This window comes from Magallana gigas, chromosome 3 (genome assembly GCF_963853765.1).
Source record: "Magallana gigas chromosome 3, xbMagGiga1.1, whole genome shotgun sequence".
Classification (NCBI taxonomy): domain Eukaryota; kingdom Metazoa; phylum Mollusca; class Bivalvia; order Ostreida; family Ostreidae; genus Magallana; species Magallana gigas.
Window position 1 is genome coordinate 14,077,941 of NC_088855.1, and position 27,579 is coordinate 14,105,519.

The 27,579-nt window shown below is 33.3% G+C and overlaps 4 protein-coding genes across 8 annotated transcripts; 2 read left to right on the plus strand and 2 right to left on the minus strand.

Moving 5' to 3' along the window:
- Window positions 1–1,440: 1,440 nt before the first annotated feature.
- LOC105317395 (ubiquitin carboxyl-terminal hydrolase 5) lies at window positions 1,441–13,923 on the minus strand. Of its 2 annotated transcripts, none has more exons than XM_011414037.4 (20): window positions 13,792–13,923; window positions 12,935–13,057; window positions 12,689–12,814; window positions 12,469–12,523; window positions 12,149–12,374; window positions 11,330–11,565; window positions 10,379–10,473; window positions 9,739–9,932; window positions 9,579–9,641; window positions 9,377–9,452; window positions 9,080–9,202; window positions 8,553–8,706; window positions 5,160–5,211; window positions 4,792–4,914; window positions 4,511–4,599; window positions 4,173–4,277; window positions 3,776–3,919; window positions 2,985–3,118; window positions 2,513–2,636; window positions 1,441–1,846 (listed from the first exon to the last, which is right to left on the minus strand). In XM_011414037.4, exons 2-20 carry the CDS (start codon window positions 13,028–13,030, stop codon window positions 1,674–1,676), a joined length of 2,388 nt encoding a protein of 795 aa, XP_011412339.3. In that variant the 5' UTR covers window positions 13,031–13,057; window positions 13,792–13,923; the 3' UTR covers window positions 1,441–1,673. The 2 variants fall into 2 exon arrangements, with proteins under 2 accessions (XP_011412339.3, XP_011412340.3); XM_011414038.4 differs by having other exon boundaries at window positions 13,810–13,910.
- Window positions 13,924–14,136: 213 nt separating this feature from the next.
- LOC105317394 (cell division cycle-associated protein 3) lies at window positions 14,137–15,904 on the plus strand. 4 transcript variants are annotated; one of them, XM_020062847.3, is made up of 4 exons: window positions 14,137–14,269; window positions 14,610–14,841; window positions 15,073–15,324; window positions 15,548–15,904. In XM_020062847.3, exons 2-4 carry the CDS (start codon window positions 14,616–14,618, stop codon window positions 15,796–15,798), a joined length of 729 nt encoding a protein of 242 aa, XP_019918406.3. In that variant the 5' UTR covers window positions 14,137–14,269; window positions 14,610–14,615; the 3' UTR covers window positions 15,799–15,904. The 4 variants fall into 4 exon arrangements, with proteins under 4 accessions (XP_019918406.3, XP_011412338.3, XP_011412335.3 ...); XM_011414036.4 differs by having other exon boundaries at window positions 14,610–14,832; XM_011414033.4 differs by having other exon boundaries at window positions 15,070–15,324; window positions 15,548–15,903.
- Window positions 15,905–17,644: 1,740 nt separating this feature from the next.
- On the minus strand, window positions 17,645–23,705 carry LOC105317393 (peroxisomal membrane protein PEX14). Its single transcript, XM_066078590.1, has 9 exons — window positions 23,607–23,705; window positions 20,751–20,807; window positions 20,242–20,326; window positions 19,986–20,129; window positions 19,677–19,771; window positions 18,943–19,143; window positions 18,564–18,655; window positions 18,242–18,422; window positions 17,645–17,939 (listed from the first exon to the last, which is right to left on the minus strand). Exons 1-9 carry the CDS (start codon window positions 23,625–23,627, stop codon window positions 17,814–17,816), a joined length of 1,002 nt encoding a protein of 333 aa, XP_065934662.1. The 5' UTR covers window positions 23,628–23,705; the 3' UTR covers window positions 17,645–17,813.
- LOC105326479 (DNA fragmentation factor subunit alpha) lies at window positions 23,671–26,730 on the plus strand. Its single transcript, XM_011426541.4, has 5 exons — window positions 23,671–23,765; window positions 24,805–24,923; window positions 25,533–25,691; window positions 26,034–26,167; window positions 26,371–26,730. Exons 2-5 carry the CDS (start codon window positions 24,830–24,832, stop codon window positions 26,584–26,586), a joined length of 603 nt encoding a protein of 200 aa, XP_011424843.3. The 5' UTR covers window positions 23,671–23,765; window positions 24,805–24,829; the 3' UTR covers window positions 26,587–26,730.
- The last annotated feature ends 849 nt before the right edge of the window (window positions 26,731–27,579 follow it).

The window sequence follows — 27,579 nt, forward strand, 5'->3', positions numbered from 1 at the left end:
ATTTGATATTACATGTAAATAGTACATGTAAGTGATATAATATCATTCTTTGCCTCTTTATCTAAAGGGATTATTAATTATTTAACAAACACATTAATCAAAATTAATTTCCTTTCATGTGTATTGTGTCACATTCCAGAACAATCAAAATATGACCTTAGTTTCTGACCTTGACCCTAGGTCATGATATCTCAAGTGTCCCCTCCCTCTAACAAAAGCTGTGAACCCAATTTCAAATAACATGTACAATGCATGAAAAAAAGAGCAGAAACCTGTATTTTTTGTAAAGTACAGATTTTTTTTTATCCTTTTTGATAGACATAAATTCTAATTGCCAAGCAAACAGTTAGTTAGGCAAGGTCCTCTTTAATCCAACAAGATCAACTTTTTTTTTTAATGTTGATTTAAGTTTTGAAACGTGTTTTAAATATCTTTCTTCTAAACCAATAATTGTCACATTTATAAATTCTAATCAAATATTTTCATTATAATTTTCTTTTGTAGATATCTTTTAATACATTTATACCAGTACTTGGTTTTTTTTTGGCCTTTTTCAATTGAAAAAAAATAGCCCACTTTATTTCTTGATTTATACCAAAAAATTTTTAATCTTGTTTCAACCCAAGTCAAAATCTTTTTGTTGATGTTACTGTTAAAATGTTGTTGCTGCCATTTTAATTACTTATAGAATGTATTGATATTTATGATCTCAACTTTTACAAGTAATTTTAGTTATAATACTGATGAAGTTGTTGTCAAAACCTCACTCTATCCAATGTTTGCAATCTTGCATCAATACATGTGTTGACTGTAATGCTTGTCAATACCCTTTCTATAAAGAGAGTTTTGAATAATTTACTCAGTATATCTGTATTCATGAAATCTGATAGCCAGCACCATAACAACGTAAAAAGCGTAAGAACTATTATTGGTCTGCATTATAAATCTGAAAAAAATATGCATGATGTATTTATAACAAAGAGTTAATTACAAAAAGTGTCATTTCCAATGTATCTCTGTTAAATCTGAAATGCAATATCCTACTAACATCAAAAAAATGTAAAATTGTATTAAATGTCCTTTTCATAAAAAAAAAATCCTCAAACATATTAGTAACTATTTAAAGAAAAAAAAAGTTGAAAATCTGTACATACATGTATATATGCTTCATGGAGACCTACATATATATACCTGTTAATCTCAAAACTCCTCATGGAATTAAGTTCAATTTACACCTGTAGCACAGACACATGAAGTAGCTGGCATGATATATCAATAATCATTCCTTTCAATATCATTCTTGTTCAATTACATGGAACTGAGAAGCTGCCATGCATTTTATAAGGTATTCAAGAGTTGTTGTTCTTGAGCAATGGCTTAAACCTCCATAGAATACTAAAAAAAAATCCTCTTTGAAAATGATTCATAAATGAATAGCACTATAAATCAACTGATCTTTAATTTTTATAATACAATTTGCTTATATAAAAAAAAACATTCTATTGACTTTCAGTCATTTATTGTCTTAGACAGAAAACAAAACGTTGCACCACTTTCGCCAATGTTGCTCTGTGTATCACTGGGTAAGTTTGCAATAGATCTGTGAAAATAACATGAATTGTCTGAAATTATCACAAAAAGACAACGAAGTCAGAAGCTCCCGATTCTCTCCATCACAGTCGCTGATACAGATAAAGATAGGCCAGATCCCGAGGAGGATGTTCCGACAACGCAACTTTCTCGTCATTGTAGATGACCCAGCGTCCTTCCTTCTTAATATGGCAGACATAGTGTCCTACCATTGTTGAGGTACCCATGTGACTAATAAAAGCTACCAATTTGTACTCTGAAAAAGACAAAACCCACAATTAGTCTATGTATGTATAAGGTTTGATTATAAACACTGGTAATATGAGTTTATAACAGTAATTTATGGCATTAACATGTTGGTTTACCAAACATTTAGTACAACAGCATAGCACACATCCAGCTGAATCATTAAAATTCATATAAACTAATTTTCTAGTCTTTTAGGGTGAACCCCTCATCAACAAATTAACATCCTCAACATATTGTGAAACACTCTTTATCTACCATTCATTAAAGTGAATCTATATTCAATTCTCCACAATTCTTAATCATGGGATTCAAAGAAAATAGGCTAAATGATGTCATTGCATTGAATAATTAATTTTTAATCTAACCCCTTCAAAGATTTTCAATGTAATACAAAAATCTTGAAAGTTACAAGATTCTGAGACTCTGTAAGATACAATGTAAATTCCTTATTAAACGCAAGGAATTTATATCCGCTTAAAATCGCAAGAAGCACCCGGATTTTAAAACCATGCCATTATTTTCTGAGAGTTGAAAACTGTAAGAAATATGGATAAATGTTCCGCGATTTTATATTCTCGCAATTTGATACAAAACAATGGGATCACGGAATTAAATACTTGCATAATATAAGGAATTTACAGTATCTCTAAGTGATTGCTATGGCAGGACTTACTTCCCTCCCCGTCCCTGTATGTAGTATTAGGCACTGTGTCTCCCCCGGCCTCCGTCTCCATGGGCGTGTCCAGTTCATCTGTGTGACTAAATATCCAGTCCACAGCTCTCTCTACATTGTTATCCTACAAGGAAAGTTCCAGTCATATGCAAAATGTTTTAAATCTTTAAAAAGTTTAGACCTGTCTTTCAATCTTTTGACAATAATTTCCTGCAAAATGGCAAGTTAAATGTATTGCTTGTTGGGTTAAACATTGAAAATAAGATACACTAAAATCAAAGACCTGTCCAGCAGAGTGACTCACCAAAATTCCCATTACATGAAAACACAAAAGTTTATAAGAGCAATTAACAATCAAAATATCATTCAAATTTTCCCACACATCATTATATACAACCCAACATACTGAAAAAAATTTTAATTAAAAAACAATCCCTGTATAAGAGATCAGAAAGGACGTCTCTGTACTTACTGTGTTCTTTAAAGCCTTGACTGCTTGGTCTCGACTGAATCCCATAGCCATCACCATGGCAACTCCTTCCTCACTTGGAACAAAGCTTCCTGACTTTGGTTTACTTCCAGGAGGAACAAATGGAGAGTTAAAATCTGTGTCAGAAATACTGCATTTAACTATGTGTTCATGTTGAAAAAAATGCATAAATAAAGTACATGTAATCACAGGTGCCCGACGTTAAAAATATTTATTTTAATAGTAAAAGTACAAATGTATTCTCTGTACTATAATACCGGGTAATAACTATGATAGAAAGGAAATGATTTTATTATTAAAAGAAATATGATGTTAAAAATATTTCTTTTAATAATAAAAATAAAATGAACTCTCATAATAACTTTCAGTACAGGGAATAATTTTTATCATTAATAAAAATATTTCTAACAACAGGCACCTGTGCTTGTAATGTGATATTTTAACCCTGCAAAATATCAATTTTTAATTTCCTATTAGAGAAGAGGTTAAAGATATTATGGCAATGAAATATTGACCAATCTAATTTTTAATTCCTACTGGAGAGAGGGGGTCAAGATACTGGTATTTATGGCCAAGAAATATTAATTCCCCCTCCTCTGATAGATAACACCCCTTACTGGTGAGGGTGTTCATGATATTATGGCCATTCCTTACTTTTCATAAACACATTGTTCAAACCTAAAACAATGTTTTCTCTATCATTTTCAATTTGAATCACAGTAGTTCAATGTATCAAAGTCCTGATTGGATGATAATTCTGTAATCCGGCTCACCTGGATCCTCCATATGTTCCATGACCCAGTTCATGGCCGACTCCAGCCCACTGTTGTTGGTGTTGAACACGGCTTTTTTACAAGCTTCCATGGGGAACCCCATTTCTACCAGTTGAAAGACCACACTTTCATCTAACTGTACTTCTACAACAGAGAAAGAAATTGAATATTAGACTTATTCCTGGTGTAGTATAGTAATATGTAGTAATATGTAGAAATACAAAGCTTCTCGTTATCTTTGTTGATTGCTCAGATGGGAATAAATTGACAGTGACATCATATGTCTGCACTCATACATTACATGTAGTTAAAACAAATCAATTAATTAAGTAAACTTGTATAAGTGGGCATACTGGATAGTGCCAACCAATGTGACATTAGTCGCTGATGTCTTTACCTTGTGGAGCCTCTGCTTCCTGTGGAAGCTCTTCTTCTCCTGACTGAAGGCCTCGACCTCGAATGGAAGAAAGGTCAAGGTTGTCTGGGACATCAACAGAAATATCTGCAAATGAAATGGGTGTTTTAGCGCAAGTATTTTTGTCATTTAAATGCGAACATTACACAGATTATGAAGATACGAATATGGCTTTATCCATGAATTTCCTATGCTTTGAATTTCTAGAACATAACATTTATCCATCTACGAATTTATTTGTATGTACTTTATAATAGTATCTAGCATTCAAACCAAGAATGTCCATATACCGGTACATGTATTGTAAGCCACTTCCTTACCTAACTTTTTGGGTACCCAGTCATCTCCAATAGTAAATTTCTTTAAGTGTACCATTAAATAATCCGGAAAGGTAGAAAGTCTTGTAGATCTACAAAATCCAAATTCAAATTGATATCCAACAGCTGAAATTGACTGGTGATTCTAGATCTGCTACTTGTCTTACTCTTGACAAATTAACATTGATTTGTCCAGAAATCTTTGTTTATAAAAGTAAAGTTAATGTCACTCATTTAAGAAATGTATAAAACAACTACATGTACTGATGCATGCCTTGACTTACTTTTTAGCCAATGTTTTGCCCTTTATTGCACTGCTGTAAAAGTCTTCTACTGTTTCAAATGCTGCAAAGCTTTCAATACATGTAGACATAGGAATTTTCGGCCTAACAATTTCTTTTGGGTCTCTGAAATGTCATTTTTAATAATTGTCTATGAAATAGGCATGTTATTGTATTGCAAATGATACATGAATATAATGTACAAAGGACGGTTTTACAGCTATTACAAAATCTAAACAAACAAAACATGCATATACTACTGGTATATTATGCTACAATTATATACCTTTGATTTTTTTTCTTTTATCATTTCCTTTATTCTTAAGAAGTACAAATGACATAAACACTCAAAATTGTCAGAAAAATCTTACAATATCTTTCCCTGAGCTTCTAATTTCTTTGCTTCAAACATAGCTACTTCATCTGAAAGAAACAACTTTGTGTCATTATTCATTAAAATAACTTCAATAGCTTTTTGATAAATACTGGTACACACTAACATTAAGATAATTACAGTTAAGTGGGATGGTGGCAGATTCATTAATTAAACAAGAGGCCCATGGGCCACATCGCTCACCTGAGGAACAATAGGTATGATAAAATCAGCTTAATGGAGTCATAATACAAACTATCTGGACAATGTACAATAATACATGTAGATCCTGTATCAATAAAATCCATTTTCCCCTGGATATTCTTATGTTTATAATCATTAGTCCCTTTTCCAACAGGATGATTTTATAGTCATATCATATATGTTGAGTATTGCAGTTCTCAAAAAGATCCTTAACAATAGTTTATATATGGGATATAAACGTACATCAAACACTGAACGTTCTCGGGAGGCCAAAGACTTGTCCTGGGGCCAAAGTCTTAACAATTATAAAGAATCATCTGGCTGATTAGTTTCTGAGAAGATTTTTAAAGATTTACTCTATATATTCCTTTGTTAAACTTTGACCCCCCCCCCCATTGTGGCCCCACCCTACCCCTGGGGATCATGATTTTCACAACTATGAATCTACACTACCTGAGGATGCTTTCACACAAGTTTCAGCTTTCCTGGCTGATTAGTTTCTGAGAAGAAGATTTTTAAAGATTTACTCTGTTTATTCCTATGTAAAACATCTACCTCCCATTGTGGCCAAAACCTCCCCCAGGGTTATGATTTTCACAAATTTGAATCTACACTACCTGAGGATGCTTCCACACAAGTTTCAGCTTTCCTGGCTAATTTTTAAAGATTTACTCTATATAATCATATGTTAAACTTCGACCCCCCATTGTGGCCCCATTCTACCCCTAGGGGTTATTATTTTCACAACTTTAAATCAACACTACCTGAGGATGCTTCCGAACAAATTTCAGCATTGCCGGCTGATTAGTTTCTGAGAAGAAGATTTTTAAAGATTTACTCTTTATATTTCTATGTTTAACTTCAATCCCCCATTGTGGCCCCACCCTACCCCCGGGGGTCATGATTTTCACAACTTTGAATTTACACTACCTGAGGATGCATCCACACAAGTGTCAGCTTTCCTGGCTGATTAAAGAAGATTTTTAAAGATTTACTCTATATATTCCTATGTTAAACTCCATCCCCCATTGTGGCCCCACCCTACCCCTGGGGGTCATGATTTTCACAACTATGAATCTACACTACCTGAGGATGCTTTCGCACAAGTTTCAGCTTTCCTGGCTGATTAGTTTCTGAGAAGATGATTTTTAAAGATTTACTCTATATATTCCTATGTTAAACTTCGATCCCCCATTGTGGCCCCACCGTACCCCGGGGGTCATGATTTTCACAACTTTCAATCTACACTACCTGAGGATCCTTCCACACAATTGTCAGCTTTCCTGGCCGATTAGTTTCTGAGAAGAAGATTTTTAAAGATTTATTCTATATATTCCTATGTTAAACTTCGATCCCCCATTGTGGCCCCACCCTACCCTCGGGGGTCATAATTTTCACAACTTTGAATTTACACTACCTGAGGATGCTTCCACACAAGTGCCAGCTTTCCTTGCCGATTAGTTTCTGAGAAGAAGATTTTTAAAGATTTACTCAATATATTCATATGTAAAACTTCGATCCTTCATTGTGGCCCCACCCTACCTCCGGGGATCATGATTTTCACAAATTTGTATCTACATTACTTGATGATGCTTTCACACAAGTTTCAGCTTTCCTGGCTGATTAGTTTCTGAGAAGAATATTTTTAAAGATTTACTCTATATATTCATTTGTTAAACTTCAACCCCCCATTGTGGCCCCACCCTCAGGTGAGTTAAAAAGGTTAAGTTTACAATACAATAAGTTGTTAAAGTTGGTTTCTGGAAGAACAGACTTTGAAAATTTTCTTAATAAATATTGACAAATTTTTTACTGTTTTAAGCTTTAGTTTTTAATTAAGATATGTGTACAAACATAGAATTGAGAGCAAATCTCTGTATCTTGCTTATAATTCAAAGCTTAACACTCAAATACGGTTAGTAAATAGAAATTGTAAACAATTAAACACAAGAAACATGCACTACATGTATAACAAATAAAGAACACAATTTATTTTTTCGAAATGAATCATATATATACATGTATATACCTACATATTTCCGTCAGCCATATCAAACTCTATTTAAACTGAATAAACTCGAGAAAATGCCGAGCATCTCAACAAAACCTATTGCATTAATCTACATGTACCATTACGCAAAAGATAATGCCGAATTACCGATAGAATGAATTGTATTTCAGTACCCCTACATCAGATTTTGCTTAATTTGCCCAGGTAAACAGTTAACTGTTTGATTTACCGAAGTCTCTGTTTGATTTGATACGTAAAAATCACGAAATACAGACGATAGTTTCCAGGTTATAAAGCATAATGAGAACGAAACGAAAATCAGAACAAGTTAACACGAACGCATCGTCGGAAACCCACGGCCAGTCTCGCAAGCGTATCCGAGACTGGCCGTGGGTTTCCGACGATGACACGAACGTCATGTGTGAAAACTGTCAACGCATTGAAATATTTAGCCTCAATTTACTTCACAAAATCGGCACCAATGTATTTTGTATGTTTCAAATTTCCCTTCTTACGCGAACTGTTGCACAACAAGCAAATTCATCATTGTCAGATCGACCCTTTTTCGTATAATGTCATGGCTGCTTTAAACAAAGAACCTCGTTTTAGATTACCGGATGCCGAACCCGAAGCTATTAAACTGATTGAAACACGCCTTTCCTTTATTATTATTTTCGTAATAACTCAGATTTGAAACAGGATTACCCCTTCATTTTTGAAATTTATATTTTCCTTCCCATAAGGATAATTTATGCTAAACTAGGTTGAATTTGCCTTGGTAGTTCTTGAGAAGAAGATTTTTAAAAATGCATCCCCCTTCTTCTACAGTTTCAAGGTTTTCTCCGCTTTGAATACAGATCAAACCTTCATTTCTGCAATTTATATTTGCCCTCCCATAAGGATGCTTTGTGCCAAATTTGGTTGAAATTGGATAAGCGGTTTTAGAGAAGAAGTTCAAAATGTAAAAAGTTTACAGACGGACAGACGGACGGATGGACAGATGGACGGACAGACGGATGACGGACAAAATGTGATCAGAATAGCTCACTTGAGCTTTCAGCTCAGGTGAGCTAAAAATGAAACACTGTATTTTAAATTTTAGAAATTACATCGTAAGGTGTAACAAGATAGATTGCAGTATCAATCAATCTTTCTTGTTTGCCTGTAAACTTGTACCTTTGTTTGTGGTTGCCTCCATTGGGATGGGGAGAGACAGGCAGTATTCGGAGCGACTCGCGTATTTCACTTTATTACTCTGTGTACACTGCACACGATCCTCCACTTGGAATTTGAAACAGTCAGCTGGGTTCACAGTGCCTCTGGTATTTTTCTGCACAAGAACAATTTCAAGATACATGTAAATAATCAATTGTCTATTGTACTTGTACCTATATAACAGATGTGAGCTGTAGCATTTAACAAAATCATGTCTCATTTCAATAGACAAATTTTAAATGGAAGATATATCAAACTTTTGGTCTGATTCACAATTTGAAGGCTGGTTATAGTATCAAGATAAAATTTTTCCCAATAGATATTGCTTCAATATTAAAGACAGAGATTTCTCACAGTGTAACTAGAAATGCCCGATTAATCTATCAGCCTTTGAGAAGATATTGCCCTTTTAAAAATATAATAAAGAGTCTTTTTCATATTTTCACAACATAAAGCTTACTCCACATTTTGTTACCAAACAAGTATACCTCTAAAATGTTGATAATGTGAAGGAAGAACTCTTGGGCATCTTGCTGTCTCTTTGTAGAAAACTCAGGATGACCCTTGCCTACCAAAGTCTTAAACATTTGTGGACGGATGCCTGAGGGAGGCTGAAAAACCAAAGGGTTCTGTTGCAAAGACTTTGTAAATATATTCGTTTTTTTTCTTTTGTTTCCGTAAGAACTCTAGCTAATTAATATTGCATGTGCATTGTATGTAATCAAGCTATATGAACATTTTATTGAGAAGCTATCAATGCCTTGCATAAAAACACTACCACTCACCTGTAATCTTTCATCTACACCTTCTACAGGTGGTTTAGAGTAATCTCCTGATAACAGTCCATTGCCTAGTTTTGTCCTGTCCAAAAAAGTTTATTTTTTACTTAATAAAGTTCAACTCATGTATTGAATACAATATTACAATTTACGATGATACCAAAAAAAATCAAAATCCAATAAATATAAAATATCCCATTGTGCTTACATTTGTAGAGTAAAGTCTGATGTAGGATCATTTGGAATGCTCTCAAAGGATGAAGTTGTGTATCTAGAATTTGAAATCAACAAAATGGTCAAAACATTAAAAAAAAATTTTAAACAAAAACTTAACCACAGTTAACAAAACATGCAGCCCTCCTGCCTACCTCTTCTCGAAGTCTGGGATGGAGAAGAGGACCTGCATGGTGGAGTTGAGGTAACAGCTGTTGCCCAGGTTCCTCATTCCTGTGTAACCGGGGCCGTACAGGGGACACAACTTGCTGCCAGCTTCCTGTATCACGTCCCACTCGCCCACCTTCTGGTTTATGTCTATCTCCAACTCCATCATAGTTTTCTCTGTCTGAAAGAATGTAGAGGAAAAAGAGGAAAAAGATGAGATTGGTCAAATCTGGGCTACTTAATCTGAACAGCATCGACCTAAAATACAGAAGTACATGTAAAATGACTTTGAAGGTCAGTCATTAACACCTTTATTTTGAGGCTTGAGTATTTTTATTCTTTAAGAGGGATGGATGACCGTTGCCATTTTTAGACCTTTCTGATCTCCTTAAGATGGAAATATCTGTATAAATATACAAGAAAATACTCGAATTATAAGCTAAAATTTATGGAATTTTTCTTGACTAAATAATAGTTTATAGCTTAACAAATTATATCTAACAAAATTAAGGTAGATTTGATGGGTAATTTGTAGACCCACTTTTAATGAGTGTTCATTACACAGGAGCAGAACTGTATATTTCATAGCCATAAAGAGAACCTGCATGTGCTATTTAAGTAAATTACCTTCTCTAGTGCTCTTATATTGATTCCAAAATGAGCTAAATGTTTATCTAGATGTGGATCCAAAACCATATCGTCTTCATCATAAGAGTAAACATCTGTCAAAAAATGATAACATCATAACAGTCATTACTATCCTGTAATGTAAAAAATACACACCATTCCTTGATTAAGTTTTCGGCTGACTACTGTAGATTCCTTATTTTACGCGAGTACTTAATTCCGCGATTCAACGATTTACCATCAAATCGCGAGAACATAAAATCGCGAATGCCGAAATTTTATCTTACTTTCATGTTGTTTACATGTGTCTCAAAATTAAAAGCGAGATTTTAAAATTCGCGAGACGGACTTCTCGCGATTTTACGCGGATATTAATTCCTCGCGTTTAATTAGGAATTTACAGTATCAATTTTACGGAAATCAAATACTGTGGTTTCATTAATTTTCAAGGGCATCAATTTCCGTGGATGAAGTGAAAATCACAGTTTCAAGGATACGTAAATTCGTGGCCAATGACCCTATCAATACAAAATGTTAATAAAAATTGCACTTCAATGAACATTTAATTTCGTGGATCAACTAAACAACGAAATCCACGAAAATTGGTATTCAACGAATATTGATGAAACCACAGTATAATGTATATTGCACATCATTTATAATGTCACAATGAATTTACACTGAAACATGGATACTTTTGGGGGGTAAAGTTTTTTGATTTCTTTTTTTGTACACATAATGAAGATTTGTGTGGAACTTATTTTGCAAGGGTAAGAATTCACAAAATGTGCTATTCATAGTGCACAAAATAGTTCATTTGAAACTGCTGACATAATGAAACATTTTTTGAAACTTTTATCATCAAACATAAATTTCTAAGTATCTCCCAGTCTAAAAAAGTATTCAAAAAAACATGCTATTCAAAAGTAATAACGCTGCCAAACCACTCACCAGCTCCCTCTGGGGTTATTGTTCCTAGTTTGACAGCCAGAGGGTAGCCTGTTTTCTTATAGTAATCCACGGCATGATTATTTCCACCACTCCCATCAAAGAACCGTCTCCCGCATAAAATGCTGCCATCTGTGAGATTCAACCAAAGGTTAGAGGTCAGATCACACATCTCACACTTCCAGCCTGTGGGAGGGATCTTTCTCCCATTGTCTAACTGCTTCAAACTGTCAGCATACCTTTCAAATGAAGACAAATATTGTAATTTTGCACTCATTATAAAGTTAAAAATTCTGTGTACCAACATTTAATACATTGTATGACATACTTGTAGTAAAACTTAAAATTAATTAAGTTATCATTAATACTTTAAACTTTTTCCATTCAGGATACAGGTATGGATAAGGTACATGTAATTTGACAGAAACTTTTATCCACAATAAATGGAAATACATATCTTCGGGTTCCGAAGCATGTTAAGTACATATTCTATACAGAAAATCTACTTAGAAGCTTTGAAATTGCTGAGTTTAATTTGCTACGGGACACCTCTATATTGTGACGTACAATTTATCAAAATAAACAATAAAATCAAGTGTAATTTTAGAAATAGTTTCTTTCCCAAAATTGTCACCTAATAGCGTAGTGCAGTGGGTTCACTGCGAATCTGTAAGTCATGAATGTGAGTCTCGATGGGGATATTTTGGTTAAATATTGTAAAATTTGAAAATTCTAAGCGTGTAAAAGTGTTTAAATTATAATGTACATTAATGCACATTAATATTGACAGATGTCCCATACCACCTTTAAGAAGAGGCTTACTTGGAGACTTTTCTCTCCTCTCCCTCCCATGTGTTTGCCATGGCCGCTGCTTCTGCTGCCTTTAGTGGGTCCTCTGCTCCCATTATGGCCTCTGCTGAAATCTTAGCGATGTCAGGTAACTCTGGGCTTGGATAGGGAATCACCTTCCATTTAGGCAGTATTACAATGGATATGGTTTCTTCAAATTCAAATTGTTTCTCATCTGGATTAAAACCTCCTTCAACTCCTAAAAAGATTAAGTGAATAAAATACATTACTGTTACATGATATTCTATGAATCTTTCTATGTAAGATGATTTTATCATTTACATTGTACATACCTATGGCTAATTTTGTAGGCTTTTTCTCTGGAGGTGATTCACTGGTCTTTTCAATCTATGCAAAAATATTCATAAAAAACATGTATGTACACAAATGATATAATTCCAGAATTAAAAAACATTTCTTTGAATTTCAACAAGTATCACTATAAACTTAATCTTTCTTATTATTAATTTGATAAAGGGTAGGAAATAATTGATTATGAAACATTTTACTTACTTCTTTACGTATTCTTCTGATGTGTAAGAAAACTGCATTGCCTGTCTTATTGTAAAACCATTCCACATACTTCTTTCCAAGGCCAAGAAAGGTTGACATGCACACATACAGGCCTGTTTCTGTCTCCTGCAGATTGGAATGTAAAATAGTTAAATACTCATCTAATAAGTATCCAAAACGATATTATTAAAAGGGTTCTTCAAATATATTTAAATGCTCAATTTTCTCCATACTATTGGTACTTACTGGATTATCAAATGAAAAAGCACATTCTTCCTTGTAAACCTTCTCCTGACCAAAGGGAGCTTTGATTTTAGCTAGATGTGGCATTAAGTCCTCCATCGTTATTTGTTAAATTTCTTTTGATTTCTAAAAAAAAATAGAGAGAAATAGAAATACATTTAATATTCATAATGAATTGCATAAGTACAATGTTCTCTAAATTATTGTGCTAGTTAGATTCATCATCATTAAACTTAAAGCAGTTACATGTATAAATACACAAAACATATCAGCAGCTTCTTTTATGAAAGTGAAGTTGTGATTTAAGTAAGCATAATCTTCACAGGGTTGGTACATGTGTTTCATATGTCATAGGTGTTAGTTCAATAAATAAAGGTTACTATCTTGAGCTTGAGTGGTCAGTCAATTCAATGTTTGTGTTCTCAGACAAGGCACTTTATTTACATTGGCTCAGTCCATACAGCTGCAATTTGGTACTTGCTTACACTGGAAGTTTAAGTGCGATAAACTGGTGTCCCATCCAAAGGGGGTGGGGTTGTGGGTGAAATCTTAATCACGTATCTGCTGAGCACCACAGAATAACCCAGAGAGTGAGAGATAGTCAATGTCAGTCCCTAATGCATCTTGGCTTGCAGCAAAATTTAATCAACACAAAAACATTAGTTTTTCACCCAATTTAGCACACTTAAGATGTAAATGATGTAGAGTAAAAGTAGTTTTGAATTTCCGCAAACACTGGAAGATGCATATTCAACACGAGTGCGTTCGAGATTTTGTTATTCAGAATTTTTAGCATCAAAGCTAATTTTTAAAACTTTCAACAGACTTTTCCTTCATTTTATCACTAACGATATAGTTACCTTTATCAATATCGTTACCTAAAATTTCGTAGTCTATAATGGAATATGACTGATGACAAAAGATTTTTCGCCGACTAAACAGTCAATGTACATTAAAATCTTCAAATTTCTGTTGTAAAAACTATCTTTTATAAAACATTTTGATGAATCAAATGAAAAAAACTCTCATCCAATCAATTTCTTTGTAACAAAAGTAAATTCTGTTAGATCATTCCTTTCTCCATTCGTTATATAAAGTATATTGTCATAAAAGAGGTATGTATTTTTTACACAATAATATTTGTCTTTAAACTAAAATTATAGTATATATTTTGTTTTATGTTACCTTTTTATCAACCGGAAAATTCAATTTTGAAATTAGAAGTACGAATTAACAAGAAAAATTCAGGAAATTTGATTGGTCGGAGCGGGAGCTTCAAAATAGTGTTCAGACAACAAGACGCATTACAAATATTGTGGCTTCAAACTGTGTCAATCTGTGAGTTTTAGTGAATAATTTTTACAATTTGAAGCATATACAGTGCATGGTGGTTTATCTTTTTAATGATCAGATTGCAGATTCACTTCATTAATCGCACAATGGGTGATAAATAATAACGTTATATTGATTAACCAACATTTGAGTTTTAACAAAATGCATTGATATCGTTAAAAAAAATGAAATTTACAAACTTTTATTTCCTAAATTAATATCAAATCGTACTTATCAATTCATTCATCAGATGAGATGAGAAAAAAAATAACCATGTTAAATTCATATGTGCAAACTGTCATGCACTTTGGTGCATAAAAAGCTGATTATTTTTCTTTCAATGTAGCCGATCATGGGAATTTCTGGCAGTAAAGACAATGAAGGGGACTTCTGCACCCCTCCTAAGATTGGAACACATCGACGCATAATTGATCACGATCTAGATCCCCGTTCTCCATCTACTGCAATTGCCAGGACACCTATAGTAGTGGACAAGACACCTGAAGGAATGCTGGATCCCCGGTCACCCACAGTGGGAATAACCAGGACACCAATTACGTCACTGTCTGGTAACCATGGTAAACAAAATTATAATGATATTAACTTGTTAATGTCATCATTCCGTATAGGTCTCATTCAAAAAATCAGAAATCATTGTTTGTTAGACATGTTAGATCTTTTATGTCACATTAAATATGAAATAAAGTCATCAATGACTGAACCACTGGGGAATGAAAAAGATTGGGCTATCAATTTGAAATGAGTTTGAGGTTCTGAAAATGTGTATTGATTGCTTGTTTTTTTAGCAGGTGTGACAAATGACCAGGCTCCGTTAATGTTGCACGATGAAACAGACCTCACAAAAATCGATGATGAGACGGAAGACACAGATAAACTACTGGAGGATCTGGAGGCCCTACAGGACCTGAATAAGCTTGAGATAACAGATCTGTTGGAGAAACAGAAGAAAGTTAATAAAGCCCTCACCAGTACAGCCGTGAAAGATGTTCCCTCCAGTAAACTGCCTGCTAGTAAAGAAACTAAAAATAAGATATTTGAAGGTAGTTACCAAACACTTTCAGTTTCTCTGACCTATTCATGTTGTTATTTGACAAAAACAGAAGTAGAGAGAATTGACAAAGATACCAAATACATCTATGTTGTTATTATGCAAATCTTGCTTGAATAGTACAAAATTATGATAAAATTTTTTACAAACTGCTTATGCAGCAATTGAATTTAATAAACTAAGGTATATCTGATGACAACTATGTTTTTTCATAGATGCTCCTTTAAGAGTTTCAAAAGGACCAGCCAAAAATCCCCAACCCAAGCAATTATTTCCAAGCAAGAGATTGGTGTCTGGCAACAAAGACAATACTCGATCCCCCTTGGCAACCAGAACCCTGGACATGAACTCTCCACGAATTCTTGTTCAACAGAAACAATCCAAAAACTTCGAATCCCAGAAAGCAAAGAGTTGTGCATTGGAGGCAGTTTCTAGGAGGATGAACAAGGAGAATGTAAATATGTGAATATGTTGGTTGTGAACAATCACACATACCAATGAAGTATAGGGCTTCCTGTTCTTCTTATTCAGAATCAGGGCAGTGGTATTTCTGCCCAATGTTCATCAGCATTGTCTGTTACTAATTAGTTCTGGCTGAAGAATGTGAAGAAGTATATGGTACAACAAAAGTCACAAAGTTCACCAAATGTACACAATGAACATGCCTCATTGATATTATTGAATGTGTAATCAGTGGTGTATCTAAAATAGTGTATATGATATGTGTGCCATATGTTTATCTGCTGCATGATCTTGCATTAACATTTCTGTATCATACATAAACATGTGACTGTCAGAGTGGAAGAATATTGAATATGAACTGAGGTATCCAAAACCCCGAAATTTAAAATGTGATCTTGCACACCACCACTGTATTTGTAAATTTTATTTTTCACAAATATTTACATCATTTGAGGTTCAGTTGTGTGGAAAGTACTGATTTATATATTTTTAAAATCATGAATGTGTGACCACCGATGCAAATAGCAGCTATGCATTCTGTCAAAAAAATTATTTTTATACTTCTGTTAGTGTTATGTAAATGTAGGTAAGTGTAAACAGACTTTGTGTAGCAAGAAATATTTTAGCATTATTTATAAACAACACTGTAAAATAGGCAATACACTGTAGTAGAAAGTCTGTATTCTAGTCTTATGTAGCATACCTCCTACAGGCTACATGTTTCCTCATAATGTGATTATTGTTCATTTAATTTTTGTATGTTTCACTAAGTTGATTTTTATACAAAAAAGATTTTCAGGCAGAGATATTGAATTGATAAAAATATTTTCAGTTTGTTTTCTTTAAATAAATAAATATAATTTAAATGTAAATTTTTATAGATTATCGTTGTAAAATAAAATGTAAATAAAAGTTAAAGCAATTGTCTTTTTTTATATACACATTTACCATATTTTTGACAGTTGCTAAAGAAACCTGCTTTTGTGAAAATGTGATATTAAACTGTATATGTACCAATGCTAGTGTGTAAACAGAATATATTCTGCATTGTTGACTAGTTTCACTTCATTCTAGAAGCCTCTTTCTGCACTAATTGCAGAGAAAAGTATTTGGTTGAGACCCTTATAAAAAATAATCATAGCAAGAATCACTTACTGTTAGCACCAATCAAAAGATGAACCTTTAAAGATTTAACTACAACGATTTTAATACCTGCCTTGATAATTTCAGGAGTGTAAAAAATTCTTGTTGGGATAGGAAACAACATCCAAACAGACCAATCTGTATCCTTGACTTCAAGCAGGTCTGGGTTTACCGGTAATCTGTGTAAGAGCACTCCATTTGATCTTACCAAAGAACTTGTGGCCAAAATATTAAATGCATGTTAATTAAATAATGCTCAGGAACAAAATTAATGCTGTTCCTCATTTTTTTTTATATTAAGTATTAGTTAATAGCATTGAGTTGAACAAAAACAAAACCCCATATATTAAGAACATTTGCATTTATTTTCTTTTGTATAAACAATTTCTAGGATTACATTCTTGACAAACAGGGCCCCGGGGTCTCTGATATTTGGTTAGCTGTAGGTATCTATTTGATGGAGATCTTGTCCAATTTCTTGATCAAAATCTGATGTAAATCCAAAACTAACTAACCAGCTAATACTGGGCAAACCGTTTTATATGCACTTTCATTGATAAATTGGTTAGGACATTAACATGATTATTAACCAAATTAACTTTAAATGAAAAAAATATTTGCCCTTTACATGTTTATGACTGACCAAATCTATCTTCGACAAAGAAACGAAATGAATTAAATCATTCAAAAGAAAAATAAAATACAAGTTAGAGATTTACATTTAATTTACCGGTACAATAACATGCATATTTTAAAACACTAATAGTTACCAGCAATTTCAATCATCTATCCTTCAACTCATCAATCATACATACACTATCGTCATAGTCACATGAAAAAAAAAAAAGTACACAATTATCACAGTCTTTCATCTATTTAGTCCACTTCTTCATCATCTTGTTGAATGTTTTCTGTTGTTATCACATCCGTGTTTAATGAATCACTCTCTTGAGCAGCAGTGTTTTCTGCTAAACTGGTCGAACTGACCTGTACTTCAACTGGCTGTCAACAGAAACACATTTTGTGATTTTAAACATTGCTGTCCACCTACTGGCTACATCATATCCATTTACTATTTCAACTTTAAAACAAATTGCATCAAAACTCTTTTCTTGCATATAAAACCTTCATTCAAATTTGCATAATTCATGCAATATAATTCCAAGGTATTTAGAACCAACCAGTGTTTTATAGAGAATTTATTGCTCAATCTTTTTATATTATGATACAGCATTGTATAGATAATATCTAGAACCTCTTGTTCAGCAACAACCAATGGTTGACCAGTTGTATGTTTGGTTTACCTTTTGATCATCCTCTGATCTGTCTTTTTCATTACTGTTCAGCAGAGCATCCTCCGATATCTCTCTGTCACCACCAGGGGTCACTAGCGTTTTTGTTGGTGCAGCTGCACTTGGGGTATTACTGGAAAGTTGCCAGGCAGGTAACACAGGTGATGAAACTGGTGTGGGAGGAAACTGTCGTCTGTAAAAATATATACTGCACATTCAAACTTTATCTGCATTCTTACACAATTACCAGTAAAAGTTTTTATAGGCTAGGTGTAAGATATTAATGATTAAAAAACAATGCTTAATTGTTTAAAAGCTAGTACATCTAGTGTACCTGTTCAGAAGCAGTCCTTTGATGGATGTCAGTTCTTGCTTGATTTCTGAAGTGACGTGGGATTCTTGTACTCTAGAAAGGGTCTCTGAAGACTACAAAACACAAAGCATGGTAAAAGATTAACAGAAATTACAATCAGAACACTGTGTATGTTCTATTTTGCCTATATATCAAATTACAAAATGTGCCTTTACTTTAAAATGAACAACATACGGTACATGAACATGTAATACATGTGTGTTTTCATTAATTAAATTAAACTGTTATATATAGCACTACTACAATGTACATAGATGTAGATACACTATGATACAAAATAGGCTTTCATATTTGAAATCTAGGTTTACTGAGTTATCAATCTATAAAAGATTATAGAGACCTGTTTATTGTAAACGTCATGTGATATGGCCTGCAGTTTTTCGTCTTGCTTGCTGACCATGCCCTGTAAAACTGTCAGGGACTCCTGGACTGTAGCCAGGGTTGTAACAATGCTTTGCTGTAATTCAGTCATTGTTCTTTCCATTTTCTCTAGCCTGTTCTCTTCTTTTGATTTTCCAAACAACAATGGTCGTATTACTTCCTATTTAATGAAGTAAAGCATACATGTAAATATAAACTTTTAAAGATTTAAAGTACCGGTACACAGTATCTTTCAAATAATCCATTGAATTCAAAATAAAGGTTATCAAAAGTTGTATTCTGGAAAACATTTGCCCATTTTAGTTTGGTTTTTTTCTAGCCCCTTTCGCCTCGTAGTCAGCGGCCAAATTTAATACTAGGCCAATTCTAAACAGTTTTAAATTATTTTGTTAATCAGAAAGAGTATCTATTTTTAACTTTGTCTGGGCAAATTACTGTACAAATGTATTTGCAAGTGTAAAATGGCCAAAAAATGCCTTAAAAAAACATGGGCCGAAAATAACCAAAATATTTATCCTCTATACGCATCAAAAGATTTAAAGAATTTTTTGGGGTCAGTCATGACATTTTCATTTTGGGGCAACTCTCCTTTCAAACTTTGAATTAGTTTCTGGTGATAGTGATTGTGTTATGTCATTCCAAAGACCAATATTTGCATGTAAAGTATTTTCAAAGTTAATCAGTTTTTCATGCCTTATAGAATCTGTAAGCTGCATAGGACAGTCCACCAGCCAATGCAATGATTGAAAGAATATCTCTCATCCTAGTCCAACCACTGTATGGTGCTACTGCAAAGGCCAGAAAAAAACTACTCTCATACCATAGCCTGATTATTACATGAATATTTGATAGCAAGTTTAAATAAGGTATACATGTTTTTGAGTTTCAATTGCTAAGATAGCATCTCTTCCTGTTATTAATTTTAATTTACTTCTCATACCATCTGAAAGTATCAGTTTGTGCACAAGAGAAAATGTATCAATCAATTTTTTTGTTACTTACATTGTTGGTAGACCTGAGGTCCTTGTCCAGGAATAGGGGCCCCATAAGGGGTGACTGTGTTCTGATTGCTAGGGGTATTAGCTATGTTCTCCTCTGTGACCCCTGACCTCTGAACTGCCATTTCTATCTCTTCCTTTGAAAGACCTATACATTAAGGGAAAATAATTTAAACACTTAAGCGTCAATTTGAAACAATGATACATTTTAAGAGTTTCACAATCTTTATGAAATACTGAATTTATTGTACTTTTTTTACCTTTCCTCTCAAGAAATGCCTTCTTCTGGTGTAATGGACTTTTTCTTACTTTTGGATTTTGAAGAAATTTGACAGCTGTTGATATCTACAATTATTTCATAATCATGTGAATTCAATGAAAAAATGAAAGTTTAAAAATTGAATTACCGGTAAATCATATTAGAAAACATTCAGGTGGGTGAGTTGGGGGTAGGTGATGTTTTTAATACCGGTACAAAATTAACCTGTTCATAATGTTTGTAAAACTTATCAGAGATTGTTTATTAGTTATTGATCTTTACAGGGGTTTTCTTTTGTTCTTTTGAGTACTACTTTAGTTTTCTTTACAAATTGATCATTGTGAAAGGTAGTTGTTATAAACCTCCTAGAGCTAGGGTGGGGGTCTTCTATGCATGATTAGGCATTATTATTATTATTTCTTCATGTTTCAAAGAAAGACAGGAGCAAATTATTTCTATTGTGGTTCAGTAAGAATATCACAGTAAGAATAACAATTTTATTACACATACCATGTCTTCTCTGGGCCCATCTGGTGGTGCCAATATTTCTTTTGGTATTTCAACACTCTAAATGGGTAAATGACATTTACATGTTAATTGTATTTCATGCTAATAAATTTGCCAATTAGGAGCACAATGCAACCTAGAAAAAATAATCATACCGTGACCAAGCTATGCTCAGGTCACAGTAAGAACTAGTCCCTGTGCAAAGTAGCAGCCGCAAAGCATTTTATTGATATACACCTTTGACTTTTCTTGCCATTTTCTCAGAAATTGCACTCGGAATGTCTCAGATTTTATCATTAACATGGCAACCATAAACAGCAAATTTTCAAACATGATGTTAAAAGTGGCAGTGATTTTGTTGCAAAAACAGTTAATATGGTAATATGGGATTATAAAAAAGCAACATTGTAGATATTTGTTACCAATCATATGAAAATTTAGGCGATATACAATGCGATATATCTATTTCATTTGCTACATTCAGGTAGAGGGGACAAATTCTATCGTTAAACCAAGTCCATAGGCATACCTGTTAACCTTTCAAAGCTGCTATGTGGGAGAATCTCCCCCTTACCAACTTGGCTAAGGGGGAGATTTTGCGTAAACGACGTTTTTTTTTCGCGTGAAATGCAAATATATATTAAAAATACTGTTAGATACCTTATTTTACCATTGTAATTAACGATTTGCAATCATTTTTAATTTTATTATTTCTATGACTACCTTTGTGCAATTACAACTTGTGTTGCTGTACATGTTCAGAAAACTATTATTTTGTTTGCATGGTACAATACAAGAAGTCACTAGTGCCACTTTTTATATTAAATCTTCTTATTGTTCAGTATTGAACCATCACTGCATGCTGACATCTAGGGTAAACACAGAAAATTTATTTTGCGTATTTTGAATTTGCAGTGAAACCCAGTTAAGAAAATACCAGTAAATAATATTCATAAAAATTATTTTTTGCCTTATATATAGGATAGATTTTTAATTCACAAAACAACATGTATTTCTCCAGTATCATTTAAAAATGATCTCTGTGTTAATGTCTATAGCATCCCTGTAATTCATAGTACAGGTACTATAAACTTTAAAAACTCTTGTGAAATGCTTTTACACTTTTTCCTCGAGCTTCACTTTTATCGGTAGCTTGTATAAACACTCAGTGTTCCAAACTCACTTTGATTTTTACCAACTGTGTAGCCTGGCCAGACAAAATTAGTCACGACTCACTGCACGTGGCTTGGGTGCTTTACCTGTGCACCTGTTAAGTGACACCACTGGCTGTGTATTGTTTTCTTTGGTGTTACAGAGTAAAATCAAGATGTTTTAAGCTTTCACTTATTTTTTTTATAAGGCCTATGTATAACTAAATACGCAACTGATTTAAGTCAAAACAGGAAGTAATCGTAAAAAGTAAACTGGACTATAACATGTCATACTATGATCACGGTAGACAGTCCTTGGATGGATTTTGTTATATTCAAGCTACACAGCAGCTTTTTGAGCTCAAAATCAGAGAAAAACCAGCAGTGATTGTTGAAATTTGCATGTTAAGATTCAGAATTGGGGGGAAGGGGGGGGGGGGTATGGGGAAGACAAATACGATTGCGGGAGAAATTTGAGATCTTAGATTTTTAGGCCGTTTTGCGGGAGTCTCCCGCGCAATGCGGGAGGGTTAACAGGTATGCATAGGACATCTGTCTTTTGAACAATAGAACATTCTATCTAAATGCCATGGTTGCATAGATCTGCCATTACTTGTAAGATAATCATGTTGACTTATCAGATCTTTATGTCACCTTGTCACTTATTCACGTGTTAAAAAAATTCAACACTAAAACGTTTCCACAACCCATCCAGTTGACATAATATTTTCTGACAAGTCGACATAATTATCTGACAAGTCGACATTATTATATGACAGGTCGACATCATTATTTGACAAGGCGACATAATATCTGACAAGTCAACATCATTAGCTGACAAGTCAACATATAATATGAATGATAATTTTCTTCATTTTATTTTTTCTGTCAAATAATTATGTTAACTTGTCAGATCTTTATATCGGCTTGACAAATAATAATTTTGACTTGTCATATAATTATGTCAACTTGTCAAATAATGATGTCGACTTGTCAGATGATTATGTCGTCTTGTCAGATCCTTTTGTCGACTTGTCAGAAAATGTTTAAAAACTGGATGGCACAAATTCGGCGTGGAAACGTTTTAGTGTTGACTTTTTCTAACACATGAATAAGTGACAAGTCGACATAAGATCTTACAAGTCAACATAATTATCTGACAAGTCGACATCAAGATCTGACAAGTCGACATCAAGATCTGACAAGTGGTGGCAGAACTATGCCACCATAAGTTTCTACTCAATATAATAATTTTCTGACAACATAGAGATCTGACAAGTTGACATAAATATCTGACAAGTCGACATAATCATCTGACAGGTCAACATAGTTATCTGACAAGTGGTGGAAGACCCATGCCACAATAAAATGCAACCGAACAAAAGCAGAAATACATCTAGACAAATCCCGTTTAAAACATTTATGGGAATGTTTTATTACTGTAGAGAGGTATAGTTTTCGTTTAACGAGATAATACTTCTACAGGGGTATTGTGCAAAATCTGACCAAGAAAATGAAAACTCATGCGTTCTATTTTTTGACATTGATCACTTCGTTAAAGAAAATGTTTACAGTTGCAATTCAGATGTCGTCACTTAAATGAAATGCATTACAGAAAACATACTCATACAATGTACTTTGAAGGTTTTTAACGTATCAAATATTTTGTTTCTCTTGAAAACACTGGAAAATAAAATAGGTTGTTTACCTTTGCCTCATCTTCCGCCATTTTGTCATTTCAACCGAACAAGCTTTGTAAGGAATTTATTGATTGGTCATTTCTGTTCAGGTTTTTCGGAGACTCTCGAATAGCGTTTGTTCCGAATGAAAAAGCGGCGAAGTTGAAAGCGAAACAACATCCCTAGTGGTAAGTTTTCGTCTGGCGTCTTTGTGATGAAAAACGTATGACATTGTTAACGAAAAGAAAAATTGATGTTAATGTTTTTATTTACATCAGGACGTGTGTATACCTACAATCTGAATTAATTTGGAAAAAAAAGAAACAAACAAAATATAGGACTCCAATGTTTTTTTAAAAAATTTGCTCACCAGTATCAAAAGTCTGAGATAGTTGAGACTGAATTTGACCTCTACATGAAGAATTAAACTTTCATAATTACTCATTTCCAAATACGGTATGAAAACGTCTTTACTCTCAATAAAGATAACCAGATATAATAAGCCAAACTCAAAGTGAATGAAAACCCAAGATTAACGACTCTTTATATAAATTTATTATTATATATTAAAATTAAAAAAAAAACAAGTTTACAGCATGGACTTAAATTCCCCCAACCCTTAAACCTAACTTTAACATGAACAGGACCTAGTTTAGACGACAAGACAGGGACTCCTGAGAAAAGTAGCTAGCAAAACCAGCCGTCTCCCTCATCAAATAAGGAGTTACATGACTTAATATAGAAAAGAGAACAAAAGACAACTGTCATTAACGTTATTGGTTATTGAATAAAGTGGGCGTTTCTAAACTAATAGAATAAATTACATTGGGATCGGAATACTAATGATGATAATAAATATTAACAAAATCCCAATCTACCACACATACATGCCTTTGGAGCTTCAGGAGGGATGTCAAAAGAAAACAAATATAAAGAAAAACTTCCTTAAAAAAAAACTATATCAAGGTTTACAGTTGTACAGTTTGTGACTCTATTTTGCAAGTATACTATAATACCTATTTAGAGTGGATTCAATTTTTTATAATAATTGTATCACCTATTCCTCCCCAAACTCATTTCAGAGTTTTATGTAGGAAAAAAAATCTAACAGGAATACACTAAATGTTGCTCAGGTGAGCATTGTTGCTCATCGGCCTCATGTTATAAATGTGTGCACTGCTGAATGAAAATCATAGTGGATATAATTATGCATGCTTAATTTGCTAGCACCGAAGTTGAGTGATATCCTGCAATGTCAGAGTCACGCCCATTTAAGATATGGAATTCTGATAGATCAATTAAAAAGGGAACAGTGGCAGCTACATTAGAGGATTTACTGAAAAAAGGTTGGGTTTTTTATAGATACATTGTAATATATTGCATATTTAGTTCTCATAATTATTTTATCATTCATGTTTGATAACAAACATGAAGAAAAAAATGCTGGAACATGTATGGTACTTTTTCTTCCTAAATTTGACCAGCATTTTAGGAGCTGTGGAACTTGTAATTTAGACAAACTATACCTGCCCCACGTAGTAAGGTTCTCTTTGAGATCTGAACATGGATTTTGTGAGATCTAGCCAAGTCTAAGTCAAAGACTCAAAGTATTAAAGTGCTATGCTAGATTTAGGTTTTTCGGATTTCCTGTGAATAATGTAAACATGTATATGTATTTTAAAAAAATATGTACGTTAATGTCTAATTTTTGAAACATGTACTCCCACTTATGCATTATTATACCATTGAATAAAGAAAGAAATCCCCGAAAGAAATGATGCATACATAGTAATAAATAATTCATTTTCCAAAACATATACCGGTACACATGTACCATCATTTGCATAAAAAACAAAACTTAATGAAAATAAACTTTAGATTGTGTGTATTACATGTAATTAAAACTTTAGACATTGACAATGCAAAAAAAAATGAACTAAGTTTTGTTATCTCAGGGAGGCAGTTATTAGGAATTCCAGAATCTGAACCAATCTCAGCAGTTCTGGAGGAGGATGGGACAGAAATCTCAGATGAAGATTACTTTGCATTTATCCGTCACAACACAACCATAATGCTGCTGAGAACTGGACAAAAATGGATGCCAGCGGGAGCAGGTAATCAAATGAGATTCCTCGATCGGGAGCATTTTTTTTTCATAGAGTTCTTTATACAGACTTGGTACTGCAGCCAGCTGCTAGAGGGAGATTGATAAAGATCTTTCTTTGTTTTCTGATGGTATGGTAATATTGCATAAAATAGAGAAAGTTTACTATCTGACATTGAAATCTCTTGAAGTTTGTTAATTCTTCCCATTATTAGTCATCAGCCTATACTTTAAAATGATGCAAATATATCTACCAAAAAGTGTTGATACAATTTTACTTCAAATTCATGGATGACATACTATGTACTGGTATTAACAATCTGGTATTATCTGTCTCTATCTCAAACTACAGATGATCCATTTGGAGGGGATGAGGTAGACAACCTTGATTGTAATATGGAAATATCAGACAGACTGAAACATCTAATCGCTGGTCTACAGAAAAACATCACCAGAATTATCACTCTGTCCAATGACGACCTACAGGTAAGAGATAACTGATTCACCCCAACTTCAGTTACCAGGTAGATCACCTGAATGTTTAGTATTATAGGGTGCAGTGAAGTTGTAATCAGAGCAATTAAAGATCATGAAGTTTTATTTTCATGGATTATTGGAACAAAGATCATTGAGGCTGAATTTATCTGAGATATAAGATATGGTACATGTAATTTTGGTATTATTTTCAGTTAATTGTAGAAATGGATGTTGCCTTGTTAGCCCATCTTCTACAAGACACTGAGAATTTTGCCAAATCCATCCAGGAAGCCTGCCAGCGACATTTAGATGAAAGAACTCAAACAGCAGAGGCCATGGATTTGTTACGACTGTATCACACCGCTCGACAATCCAGTCCGTACGTGGAGGATACCGGGCCGAAGCGACAGAAACATGCTCATACATGATACAAGACGGTGCCATTGACTGGAAAAGACTTAGTGCTTATTTTTGATATTAAATAGCACCATTCCACAATGCTAAATCTCATCATATTATTTAACATGGTTTTATATTAACATTTTATCAATATTCTCAAAGATCTTATGCATTTTGTTAGATATTTTAATATTTGTTTTACTGGTATTGCAAACATTCCATTTAATATTTGATATACTATTATACACATGTATAAAGTTTTGTTTTATACTGGTACATTTAATATCAAAAACTTGTTTCAGTTACCAGTACTAGAACATGCCTTCATTGCATTGTTTAATTGTTTAGGTTTATTATTTTTTGGAAGTTTTCTTAATTTTTCATATACCAATACCACTGCATTTTTGTAGTTTATTGTAGAGTTATAGCCCTTGTATCACAATTGTTTGAGGATTGGTTGTTATAGATTTCTATGCAAATGATCAAATATAATAAAAAAAAATTTTGCAATTGAAAATTTTAATAATTTTTTTAAAGTATGTATAATTCTGTAATATTTATTTCAGGATCTACATGCTTTATGCTAGACCTTAAAATACCAGATATTAAAAAATGGACACTGTGCTTGGGATTCAAATACACACATATATATATATATCAGCCTAAACAGTTACTACCACTTTATAGTGTAAACCAAGTATTACGGTATACATGTGCCATATAAAATATTATGGAGATTCGTCTGCAGTACAATACATATTGTCATAAACCATTTTTATCTGCTGTATAAAATAGATAAAATTACTTAACTTGCTCACGGAAATTCTGTATAATTTTTTGCTGATTAGTTCTCTAAGGGTTCTTCTCAAATTAAATGTTACATATGAAGTTCTTTGTTTACAGTTTATAAACAACAGAAAACAAAAAGTAACAATATTCCTAATAAAAGTATGTTCATCACAGATAGTAAATAGAAACTACCGGTATTTTTGATGACATACACAATTAAGGCAACATGATCA

What these genes read in the sequence shown, in the direction of transcription:
- LOC105317394 (XM_011414033.4), top strand. Translation starts at nt 14,616, where the DNA reads ATGGGAATTTCTGGCAGTAAAGACAATGAAGGGGACTTCTGCACCCCT. An exon ending in GTCACTGTCTGGTAACCATG is followed by an intron (nt 14,842 to 15,069) that starts GTAAACAAAATT and finishes TTGTTTTTTTAG; the next exon opens with CAGGTGTGACAAATGACCAG. An exon ending in TAAAAATAAGATATTTGAAG is followed by an intron (nt 15,325 to 15,547) that starts GTAGTTACCAAA and finishes GTTTTTTCATAG; the next exon opens with ATGCTCCTTTAAGAGTTTCA.
- LOC105317395 (XM_011414037.4), bottom strand. Translation starts at nt 13,030, where the DNA reads ATGGAGGACTTAATGCCACATCTAGCTAAAATCAAAGCTCCCTTTGGT. An exon ending in ACATTATCAACATTTTAGAG is followed by an intron (nt 8,707 to 9,079) that starts GTATACTTGTTT and finishes GTTCTTGTGCAG; the next exon opens with AAAAATACCAGAGGCACTGT. An exon ending in CTGGGTACCCAAAAAGTTAG is followed by an intron (nt 4,278 to 4,510) that starts GTAAGGAAGTGG and finishes TTTCATTTGCAG; the next exon opens with ATATTTCTGTTGATGTCCCA.
- LOC105317393 (XM_066078590.1), bottom strand. Translation starts at nt 23,627, where the DNA reads ATGGCGGAAGATGAGGCAAAG. An exon ending in ACCTCAGGTCTACCAACAAT is followed by an intron (nt 19,772 to 19,985) that starts GTAAGTAACAAA and finishes TGGCCTTTGCAG; the next exon opens with TAGCACCATACAGTGGTTGG. An exon ending in AAAGGACTGCTTCTGAACAG is followed by an intron (nt 18,423 to 18,563) that starts GTACACTAGATG and finishes ATATTTTTACAG; the next exon opens with ACGACAGTTTCCTCCCACAC.
- LOC105326479 (XM_011426541.4), top strand. Translation starts at nt 24,830, where the DNA reads ATGTCAGAGTCACGCCCATTTAAGATATGGAATTCTGATAGATCAATT. An exon ending in AGAGGATTTACTGAAAAAAG is followed by an intron (nt 24,924 to 25,532) that starts GTTGGGTTTTTT and finishes TTGTTATCTCAG; the next exon opens with GGAGGCAGTTATTAGGAATT. An exon ending in TGTCCAATGACGACCTACAG is followed by an intron (nt 26,168 to 26,370) that starts GTAAGAGATAAC and finishes TATTATTTTCAG; the next exon opens with TTAATTGTAGAAATGGATGT.